This window comes from Vicia villosa, linkage group LG3, assembly GCF_029867415.1.
Source record: "Vicia villosa cultivar HV-30 ecotype Madison, WI linkage group LG3, Vvil1.0, whole genome shotgun sequence".
Lineage (NCBI taxonomy): Eukaryota > Viridiplantae > Streptophyta > Magnoliopsida > Fabales > Fabaceae > Vicia > Vicia villosa.
The window spans coordinates 144,826,798-144,839,135 of record NC_081182.1 but is presented as its reverse complement, the minus strand read 5'-3'; the positions used below and the strand labels follow the sequence as shown (position 1 = coordinate 144,839,135).

The 12,338-nt window shown below is 31.8% G+C and overlaps 1 protein-coding gene and 1 pseudogene across 1 annotated transcript; one reads left to right on the top strand and one right to left on the bottom strand.

Moving 5' to 3' along the window:
- Nucleotides 1–9,272: 9,272 nt before the first annotated feature.
- Nucleotides 9,273–10,097, top strand: LOC131659115 (LEAF RUST 10 DISEASE-RESISTANCE LOCUS RECEPTOR-LIKE PROTEIN KINASE-like 1.1; annotated as a pseudogene).
- A 341-nt stretch (nt 10,098–10,438) lies between these two features.
- On the bottom strand, nt 10,439–12,128 carry LOC131659114 (LEAF RUST 10 DISEASE-RESISTANCE LOCUS RECEPTOR-LIKE PROTEIN KINASE-like 1.3). Its single transcript, XM_058928351.1, has 2 exons — nt 11,579–12,128; nt 10,439–10,839 (listed from the first exon to the last, which is right to left on the bottom strand). The coding sequence occupies exons 1-2, from the start codon at nt 12,126–12,128 to the stop codon at nt 10,439–10,441; spliced, it is 951 nt and encodes a 316-aa protein (XP_058784334.1).
- Nucleotides 12,129–12,338: the final 210 nt, after the last annotated feature.

Below are 12,338 nucleotides of genomic sequence, written 5' to 3'. Positions count from 1 at the left end.
TGATGTTATGTTGTGTTGTTATAATATTGATGTTATGATGTGATAGTATGAGTTGATATATGTTTGGTTTGAAGAAAAGGTGAAAACAAGTGAAAATTGAGCATTTTTCATTCTACCTAGTATGGTAATCTATTTCCGACTTAATTTTGGGGTTTTAGAATGTTTTGAGGGCTAGTAATCAATTACCACATATTGATAATCGATTACCAAAGACTATGGAAAAATTTGTGTATCTTGAGTTATGTAGCTCAAAATAAGATGCGGTCAGATGTATTGGAAAGAAAATGTAGAGAGTTATAACATAGATGAGTTTATATGTTCTTATTACTCTCTAATTCCTTATTGAGTCCGGTTAACCTCACAATAGGATGATCGTACGTGCACTTACTTTGTGGCGTGTAGGTGGATTAGCACATGCTAAAGCACATTTCACGAAAGCTTCACCTAACAATTAATTAGCAAGTTAATTGAAAAACTTGAAGGAAACCATACATGAATGCCAATTAATTACTTGATTGACGATGTTATTGTTAAGATTGATTAAAAATATACATGTTGAGACTCTTTATGATGGAGTATGATTGTCGGTAAAGACAATGAAAGTTCATGTATTATTTTTAATCAAGGTGGAGATTGTTGGATTGGTTGAGAATATATGTGTTGAAGAAGTCCCATATCGCTTAGTTTTGAGAAGGAGGAGGGAGTCCAATGTTATATATAGGATTCATGTTTTTCTTTATAAGATGCACCAGTCAAAAGCACTTTAAGCTTATATTTGACTTTCTTTGTTCTCTTATGCTCTTGTAATAGAGTGTTGTGAGATGTAGTTAAATATTTGTTTTTAATGGTGTGGGTGTATTGGGGGCTTGGGAAATTTGAGGGTACATTATGTGTTGTAACAATTTTCACATATTGTTATTCTATGGTTGTCTATTGACAACGGTCGTGGTTTTTTTCTCCAGCTTTGGAGTTTCCACGTTAATATCTTGTGTTGTTATTTTATTCCTCTTTTTTCTCTATGTTTGTTATTTTCCTAACAACTGGTATCAGAGCTTTTAGTTCGATTCGGGGATAAGAGTTCTTAGTATGCTCTGTGGTTGCAGCTAGGGGTGGCAAACGGGCATGCCCGCCCCGTTTAGGCCCGCCCCGCAAAAGCTCGCGAAAAAATGGGGCGGGGCGGGCTTTTTTAAGAGTTCGGGTCTAAAACCTTGCCCCGCCCCGCAAAAAAGTGAGGGCGGATCGGGGAAAGCCCGCGGGCTTTCGGCTTTTTAGGCCTAAAAATAGTAAAATTCTATGAAAAAACAAATGCCCGCAAAAGCCCACAAAAAAACGGGGCGGGGCGGGCACATTAAAGAGAGCGGGCCTAAAACCTTGCCCCGCCCCGCGAAAAAGTGCAGGTAAAACGGGCTTTCCCCGCGGGCCGGGCCCGTTTTGCCACCCCTAGTTGCAGCTTTGTCTGATCTTCCACAACAGAAAAGAAATCTGATGTTGTGAAAGAGTTGTTGAGCTGCAGTCATAAGTTCCACTGTGCAGTTTGGGTTAGAGAAAACTGATGGAAGAATCATTTTAGACTTGTGGAAAGTTCAAGTCAAAGATGTCCTGATACAATCAAAATTACACAAGGTGGAAGATTATGTCGGTGGTTGAAGAACTTCCTGCCAACAAGGAAGTAGCACCATAAAATTTTAACCTGGTTTTCAGCATGTGATTTTTTTTTTCATGATGTAGTATATTATTGTCGGTGATGACAATGTGAAATTCTTGGAGTGATTTAGCTTCAAGTGATATATATTTTTCATGATAGAGTATGATAGTTTTTAAAACTATGATTGTCGGTGAAGACAATGTGAAAATTCTTGGAGTGATGTAGCTTCAAGTGACTATACTCTTTATGGTGGAGTATGGTTGTCGGTGAAAACAATGAAAGTTAATGTATTATTTTCAATCAAAGTGGAAATTGTTAATATTGATTAAAAATATACATGTTGATACTCTTTATGGGGGAGTATGATTGTCGGTAAAGAAAATGAAAGTTCATGTATTATTTTCAATCAAGGTGGAGATTGTTGGGTTTGGTTGAAAATATATATGTTGAAGAAGTCTCACATCGCTTAGTTTTGAGAAGGAAGAGGGATTTCAAGGCTATATATAGGATTCAAGTTTTTTTTACAAGATGCACCAGTCAAAAGCATTTTAAGCTTATATTTGACATTCTTTGTTCTCTTATGCTCTTGTATTAGAGTGTTGTGAGATGTTGTTAAATATTTGTTTTGGAGGGTGTTAGTGTAATGGGGGCCTGGGGTATTTGAGGGTATATTATGTGTTGTAACAATTTTCACATAGTGTTATTCTTTGGTTGTCTATTGACAGCGGACATGGTTTTTTCTCCGATTTTGGAGTTTCCAAGTTAATCTCTTATGTTGTTATTTTGTTCATCTTTTTTCTCTATGTTTGTTATTTTCCCAACAGTTATACTATCATATATACTTATGACTTGTGCAATGACTTGTTTCCTTGTAATTTCCACCATAAAACGGGAATTGTAACTCCGACTGATGTGAGGTTAGATACATTGGAAAACAAGTCAAATTACATATATTTCGGTATAGATAAATCATGTTTATGTTCTAATTATTGGTTGGATAACGGTGATGAACTATTATGTGCAATTCATTATTAATATTATGTTGTGTATGTATTGAGTAGATAATGAATAAATTAAGTTCCATGATGATAAGCGAGAGTAAACCTAAGTTTATAGCTAGATGTACAAAATTAAAAAGATAAATTAGGTTAAGCTAAATAAATTAGGTTGTGACACTAGAATGTAATAGGTGTCTCAGTGTGCCTCCATGAGCGAGTAGTCACTAGAGACGAGTTGTCCCATCTATGAGAATGTTGAAGGCATTGATGGAGAACAATGTCATAGTTACGATTCGATCAGCTTATATAGAATCATCTTATGATATTTTGATTTTTATATAATCACATGGAAAATAAGTATAATTCTATGGTGGTTGTGATATAGCCACGTGGAGATTGCTAAGACTAATCGCGTATTCGAGAATAACCCTTATTTGTGTTTGTCCCGAGTTTGAGACCTATAGAGTAGTAACCGGAAAAGAAAAATTATCGAAATAGATGACTTATATAGAGTTCTAATCACACAAATACGGAAGGTACAACCAACAATTTATTTTATTTTATTTTAAGTATTGTGGATTATAATCATATATTTTTACAATTCAATGTATCTATTACCAGTTAGACTCTTGACACAATCTTATCATGTCAAAAGAATAAATTTCAAACAACAGAATAAATCCCTTACTTAGACGGGGGATTGAGTCACCAAAACATTCTTTTGGACTATAAGAATGGCATTAATTGTTGAGTAATAAAATATATAAAAAAAAAAAGACATAACGGCTCTTAACCGTGTAGTCCCCAAAGAGTTGCACACTTTAACCACCACGCTATCCAGCTTTACACACATTTCCACACTCCATTCGTACTCACACCCACTCTTTAGACACTGGCCAATCATTATGTCCCCTAATTTAACGGCTATAACGTTCACTTTTTATGTGGCGCTCTTCAACCTCCTTCACAAATAGGAGTATCCTTTTCTTAATTTCCATTTTTTTATTTATTACATTTTCTTTCTTTCTTCTTCTTCTTTCACTTCATTCTGCAACACAGCAGCACTTCTTCAACCATTAATGCCAAACTTCTCATTTTGAGCTTCTGCTTCAAAGTTTTTCAAGAAAGATATCAATGCCTATGAAAGGGTAATTCCTTTTGTTTTAACTTTTAAGCATTTTTCTGGATTAGCTTATGTTTGATTCTTCATAATGTGATGTAAATTGTGAGGATTGTTCATTGAAACGCGCGTGCGTGCTAGCTAGTTTTCATGTTTATTTGAGTCTTGCAATGTGGTCAAATTAACAGGCGGAAGGACTCTTGGTTGAATTGATACCGTCATCTTGTTATGGTTTTGTGGAGAAAGCGTGCGAGCTTGGAGCACCTTGTTAAGGTAACTAACTATATCTTCTACTTATAGATATTCCTGATTCAAGCATGTCATTTATTTTGTTATTTTTCTTCTAAATTTTCATTTCATATTAGAGTTTTGACTGTTAAAGTTTGTTTGCCAAGTTTTTTTATTAGTTATGTTAGTGCACATGCCAAGAGTAAAGTTTAATTTGTGTGGAATTTGAATAATGGATTACAACAGGCACATTTGAACAATTATTTTGTGGAATGCTCATGTTGAATTTCTTGTTTTCTTTTTTTTATTTAGTTAAAATAGTTTTTGTCACTTTATTATATATTTAGAAATGATACTTGTTGCGAATACCTATTAGCTATGTACATTTATGATTTGGAGCAATTCTTGCATAGACACGACCCTAAATTCACACTTTTAGGAACAACCAATAAGAAATAATTTATTTTAATTTTAATTTTGTTTTTAATTGGATTCATGGGGTGGTTGAGATACTATCTTACTCCATATTGTTTATTTGCTGAGGTTTAAAATATCCGGGTAAATCTCATGATATTCAATACGTCAAGTCGAAAATCAAGTTATATGTTATTTTGCTATTAAAAATTATTAAATAAACTACTTTTTTTTTTAATGTTTTCTATTATATATATTAAAACAGAACTTCAACATATTTGCCACATAAAACCATTATTTTCCACATAAAAAAAATTTCTCCACGTCATCAATATTCATAGGTGACACTTCTCAAAACATTCATCTTAAAACCTTAAATTTCTCTATTAAACATAATTTTTTTTATAGAAAAATTAAATATAAATTTTAGAGTGAGTTACATATCACTATAAAAAATAAAATTTAATATATAATTTATTTTGTTAATATAAATGTAATTTAATTTTTTATTAAAATCTAATACATATATAATGTTTTTTAAAAATTAATCACAACTCTAAATAAAATTTTAAAAGTTTACATTTCATTATTTTAATTATAAATTTTTGTTGTTGCAATTATTATTTAATTTTATACTTTAAATTTACATTAATACTTTTATATTGATTACCGTAAATTTTAATATTATTTACTAATACTATTTCACTTTTAATTGTTTTATAAATATATTTTAAATATAATATATATTATTTATAATTTAATATAATATATTAATGAAAACTCAAAAAAAATTATTTTAACTTTATTTATCTAATAAAAAAATATCAACTTTAGTTGAAAAAAAAGAAAAAGAAAAAGAAAGATTTATGTCTTAAAATAAGCCATTTATGTAGTTATAATATTGAAAGCCTTTTACTATTTTTTTTCTCATTAACAATAAACAAAATTTAAAAGTTTATTATTATTATTATTATTATTATTATTATTTTAAAATATAACGTTTATACTAAATATTAATTTTATATCATAATTTTTTATTAATATTTAACTTTTAATTCTTTACAAAACATAACGTTTATAAAACACTAGTAATAACTTCTTCTTAATAATAATAATAATATAACTGACAATTAAATATAATTTAATTTTTTTCATTAAGATTTAATAGATATTACTTATATTATAATTGAAGTGCTTAATTACTTTTAAAAAAGAATTTAAAAAGTTAAATTGGAATTTACTATTTGTGCAAAAAAAATTATACCATCAATATATGTCAATTATATATAAAAAATTTATTTCCTAAATATTAGATATTATTAAAGAATAAAAAATAAATTATTATGGAGATTTTACTAATAATTTGTGGTGTGATAATTCACTTATCAAAATTAGTTTCACTTTTCTATATAAATTATAAACGATAAAAAAATAACTTAAATGCATGTTCAAAATTCTTTATTTTTATCCAAAATTATTACTTTGCTTGCCGTTTCAGTTTGTGATAGTCATTTTGTGTTAGTAAGCCATTGCATTATCTTGTGTTTGGTTGCTTGCCTAATTTGAGCAATGAAGAATAAGCCAACTGAGTACACATTTTATTGGTTTGTATTAATGGGACCTTTGTGTTTTATGCTGTTGGAATTTATACCAAGTAGATGGTGGTCCTATAGTTATATATTAAAATTCTTTGATTAAAATAGCAAAAATAGCCAATATCGAAAAAAGGTCTAGGGGTGGGCAAACTCAGCAGATTGGTGAGACAAGCATATGAGCTGGTGAGCACCACAATTCCTTTTCATTTAATAGAGAATAACAATTCTATAATATAAAATTGGGGACAACCCATCACAAAAATATGGGTAGTGTATCTTCCACCACTCAGATGAAACCATTTAATTTTTAAATATTTAATTATTTATTATATAAAACAATTGTTTGATGTTTTTGATGCATTTTACACTAAAATAATCTTACCCACCTTTTTGAGTTGGGTAAATAAGAATTCAACTTGTCTACTCATCATCACCTTGCTGTAAAACCTCCATTTCTCACCCACCATAGATACTTCTTGCAAACCACTATACTCCTTCCATCTGCTTCGGTTTCACTTTCAAACATCACAACTCACCTCGCAAATTCACTCCCTGCTCATCCACTGAATTTTTTCAGAATCAATCGCGTGTCTGGGTAACTTTCTCACAGCCTAATTTCTTAAAAGTCTTCCTTCACTGCCTAAGTTTGCTTCAAAGTCTTCCTTCGCGTGTCTGGGTAACACTTCAAAGTAAAACTTATCTCCCTTATCTCCTTCACCCACCTTATGCTCACACTCAGGTTTGCTTTCGGATCTAAGAGTTTCGGTAAATTACTGATGATTTTCTAAAATATTTGATTGTGTTGTTTTTCTGTTTGTATTTACCAGCTTTTAACATTATTCAGCCCCTGCTGCAAGCTATCTATCTAACAACACCAGCCGAGCCAACGTTCAAAAGATAGCGTAATCACATTGGAGGAGAGGATTTATTTTGATTCTTCAAAAGGTATCTTTTACTGCGTTTTTTCCCCTTGTTAGTTGTTATTAAGTTATATATCTCATCTTGTTCTTTATCACTTCTATAAATATATTTATTCCTTCAATAAAACAATTTTCATTCAGTTATAAACCGTTTTGTATATATAAACTAATTTTAAACCAATTTATTAATTACAAACCGGTTTTATATTGTAAATTGGTTTAAGAACTAGCTTTGGGTTTTATATTGAAAAATTCATTGAATGATGTTTACATTGGGTAGATAGAGGCAAAACCTTGATACTTGAATTTTGTGTAGATTAAAAGAGATTATGAATGATTGTTAACATCTACATAATAAATCTGGAAAAGAAATACCTTTTGATTGTATATTCTAAACAAATCTCATTTTTGAAAAATTAGGCTAGGCTATTGAACTCTTCTTTGTAGATGTTAGAGTTTTCATTAGTTTTAGAATGATAATCTCAATCTAAAAATAAACTCAAAGCAATTGACATTCATTTATATAAGATTTAAAAATAAATTTTATGAACTCTTCGATTAGAGAAAGAGAACGTTTCATTTTAAACTAGGTAAATTTTTGTATACATATATATCTTATTAATAATTTTAATATCACTATAAAACTCTAGGATGAATACTTTAAGTGTATTCTTTTTTAAAAATATAAAAGAATACGACTTGGACAACCACATACTTTTCATTATTTAAATAACATAAATCCCTATTTCTTGTAGTATATTAACAAATGTAGTTCAATTTCAGGTTGCTTGTCGCACGTTCTGATTACAAAAGTCATTATGGAAAAATACCATTCTCAAATATTATTACATTTTTCTTTCATCACTAGCACTTTTATTTTTCTCCCACTCTTCTTTAGCCAATTTTAGGTTACCGCAGATGAAATTTACACATCTTGCACACCTTTTAGCTGTCGTAATTTCATTAATATAACATATCTTTTCTGGAACCTTAACACACAATCTAGCTACTGCGGACGCCCTGAGTTTATGCTTAACTGCCAAAATGGTAGATTAACTATGAAAATGATGTCTCAAATTTTTTACATCCTTTATATAAATTAATCCTCTCAAGTTTTGAGGATTGCAAGGGACGATTTATGGGGTTTTCTTCCTGGAAATGCGTTTTCTTGTCCCAAACATTATACTAATGTGGAAATAGATTCTCATTTCTTCCATTAAACTTCCAACAATGAAATGTATACTATATTGTATGAGTGTGGTCCTCTTCCAAATTCATTCTTTACTCCCTCATTTCAAATTTCTTTTGAAGTAATCGGTTGTTATATGGAGGGAAAATTTCATAGTACATACGTAGTATCAAGTTCTAAATTGACTGATTTGAATACGGTGAACTGCAAGAATAGTATCATAGTTCCTGGAAAAAAGAATTCTTTGACAAACAAATCACGTGTTATGGAGGGTATTTTAGTCCAAGGATTTGAGGTGAGATGGAATGGTGTTGGGGAAGACAAGTGCCATGCTTGTACAAAAAATGGAAGCAGATGTGGATACAAAAGAGTAGAAAATGCATTTATGTGTCTCTCGAAGAGATCTGTCAAGTCCATGAAGTAAAATATTCTATTTGAATACTCAATATTCTCTTTAAATCATCACAACTCTAACTCATATTTGCTTTTATAACTAATTGTTGTAGGAGCATGGAATTTGACAAAGAAAATCATCATTGGTAATAATTTCTACTTTCCTTAATATATTTCATCTTTTTTTTCCATGTAGATACTTTATATACAAAATATAATTACTTACACTTCCTATGTGTTTTACATGGTGTTATTTCTAGAGTGTTGGGAACACTCGCTGTCATCACATCCATATACCTTTATAAGCGCTATAATATACACTCTCGCAACCTCTCCTTACAACCTTTTAGACTTGATAGTTAACGCATTAGTAAATGTCAAAACTTCGGAGTTGAACACTTCATCTTTAAAGATCTTTACAAGGCGACAAACCACTTTGACAAAAAACTAGGAGATGGAGGCAGTGCAGAAGTATTTTATGGTAACAGATAACACTTTTGTAGTCAAAATATAGTCCTTAAGATCAAGAGCCATTGCAATCATTGATTTTAGCCATTGATCATGATCAAATGGCTAAGACTCCAAAATCTCAAATGGACAACTTGTGATGTTAGATGTTTGGTGTATATCCAACAACTTAAATAAAATGGCTGCAATGATTGTGGGAAACCTTGAATGCAAGAAATTGAGTCTATTTTGTTTACTGCATCTATTTCCTTTTTTTAAACTTTTAATAGTCTTAAAAAATATTTTCTATCATTTGATTATTTTTAGGAAAACTTCCAAATGGGCGTGAAGTGGCAGTGAAAAGGCTTTTTGAATACGGCGTCAATAAAGAACAACAATTTCTTAACGAAATAAATATACTAGCAAGAACTGATCATCCCAATATCATCTTGGTATATGGTTGCACATCACTCAAAAGTCGTCGAGCTTTGGTTATCTACGAGTATGTTCCTAATGGATTTTTGAGTGATCATCTTCAAGGTGACAAAGCAACACCTAATAAACTTCCTTGGAACATTAGGATGAGGATTACCGTGGAGACAGCAGGTGCATTGATCCATCTTCATGCTTCTGATATCATTCATAGGGATATTAAAACGAGTAATATTCTCTTAGATGCCGAATACCATGTTAAAGTAGCTGATTTTGGACTTTCGCGCCATTTTCCTAATGATCAAAGTCGTGTTTTAACAATTCCACAAGGGACATATGTAGATCCCGAGTACAATCGAACTAATGCACTTACTTATAAAAGTGATGTGTTCAGTTTTGGAGTGGTGTTGATTGAGCTTATAACATCTTTGCGTGCTTATGATCACAACAGAAAGGATGATGTGTCAATCTGTATGACATGGCTATTAACAGAACTCAAAATCAAACTTTGCATGATATTGTGGATCATACCCTCGGTTTTGATATAAATTCCATGGTAACGCAAATGATTAATGGGGTTGCCTTGTTAGCATTTTGTTGTCTCCCAAAGTTTCGGTGATATGAGACCGGCAATGGAAGTTGAGCTCCAATGTTTACAAAGTCTCCCGGGTGTGAATGAAATCCAACCTCAAGTAGCCGACAGTTGTATACTTTGAGGTTGGATTTCATTCACACCCTAGAGACTTTGTAAACATTAGATCTCAACTTCCATTGTCGGTCCCATATCACCGGAACTTTGGAGACAGCAAAATGCTAACTCGGCAACCCCATTAATCATTTGCGTTATCATGGAATCTGTATCAAAACCGAGGGTATGATCCACAATATCATGTTCGATTTTGACTTCTTTTAATAGCCATGTCATACAGATTGACACCATCATCCTTTTTATTGCGATCATAAGCACACATAGATGTTATAAGCTAAATCAACACCACTCCATAATGGAACACATCACTTGTGTAAGTAAGTGCATTAGGTCGATTGTACTCGGGATCTACATATGGCGCGAAAGTCCAAAATCAGCTGCTTTAACATGGTATTCGGCATCTAAGAGAATATTACTCGTTTTAATATCCCTATGAATGATATCAGAAGCATGAAGATGGTTCAATGCACCTGCTGTCTCCACGGTAGTCCTCATTCTAATGTTCCAAGGAAGTTTATTAGGTGTTGCTTTGTCACCTTGAAGATGATCACTCAAAAATCCATTAGGAACATACTCGTAGACAACCAAAGCTCGACGACTTTTGAGTGATGTGCAACCATATACCAAGATGAGATTGGGATGATCAGTTCTTGCTAGTATATTTATTTCGTTAAGAAATTGTCGTTCTTTATTGACGCCGTATTCAAAAAGCCTTTTCACTGCCACTTCACGCCCATCTGGAAGTTTTCCTAAAAATAATCAAATGATAGAAAATATTTTTTAAGACTCTTAAAAGTTTTTAAAAAAAGGCAATAGATGCAATGAACAAAATAGAATCAATTTCTTGCATTCATGGTTTCCCACAGTCATTGCTTCCATTTTATATAAGTTGTTGGATATACACCAAACAACTAACATCACGAGTTGTCCATTTGAGATTTTGGAGTCTTAGCCATTTGATCATGAACAGTGGCTGAAATCAATGATTGCAATGACTATTGACCTTAAGGACTATATTTTGACTACAAAAGTGTTATCTATTACCATAAAATACTTATGCACTTCCTTCATCTCCTAGTTTTTTGTCAAAGTGGTTTGTCGCCTTGTAAAGATCTTTAAAGATGACGTGTTCGACTCCGAAGTTTTGACCTTTACTAGTGAATTGAATATAAAGTCTAAAAGGTTGTAAGGAGAGGTTGCGAGGGTGTATATTATAGCGCTAAAAAAGATATATGGATGTGATGACAGCGAGTGTTCCCAATACACTCTTTCAAAAAACATAGGAAGTGTAAGTAATTATATTTTGTATATAAAGTATCTACATGGAAAAAAAAGATGAAATATATTAAGGAAAGTAGAATTTATTACCAATGATCATTTTCTTTTTCAAATTTCATGCTCCTGAGTTATAAAAGCAAATATGAGTTAGAGTTGTGATGATTTAAAGAGAATATTGTATATTCAAATAGAATATTTTACTTCATGGACCTTTTGATGTGGCAGATCTCTTCGAGAGACAAATAAATGCATTTTCTACTTTTTTGTATCCACATCTCCCTCCATATTTTGTACAAGCATGGCACTTGTCTTCCCCAACACCATTCCATCTCACCTCAAATCCTTGGACTAAAATACCCTCCATAACACATGATTTGTTTGGCAAAGAATTCTTTTTTCCAGGAACTGTGATACTATTCTTGCAGTTCACCGCATTGAAATCAGTCAATTTAGAACTTGATACTACGTATGTACTATGAAATTTTCCCTCCATATAACAACCGATTACTTCAAAAGAAATTTGAAATGAGGGAGTAAAGAATGAATTTGGAAGAGGACCACACTTATACAATATCGTATACATCTCATTGTTGGATGTGTAATGGAAGAAATGGGAATCTATTTCCACATTAGTATAATGTTTGGGACAAGAAAACGCATTTCCAGGAAGAAAACCCCATAAATCGTCTCTAGCAATCCTCAAAACTTGAGAGGATTGATTTATATGAAGGATGTAAAATTTTTGAGACATCATTTCCATAGTTAATCTACCATTTTGATAGTTAAGCATAAACTCAGGGCGTCCGCATTAGCTAGATTGTGTGTTAAGGTTCCAGAAAAGATATGTTATATTAATGAAATTACCACAGCTAAAAGGTGTGCAAGATGTGTAAATTTCATCTGCGGTAACCTAAAATTGGCTAAAGAAGAGTGGGAGAAAAATAAAAGTGCTAGTGATGAAAGAAAAATG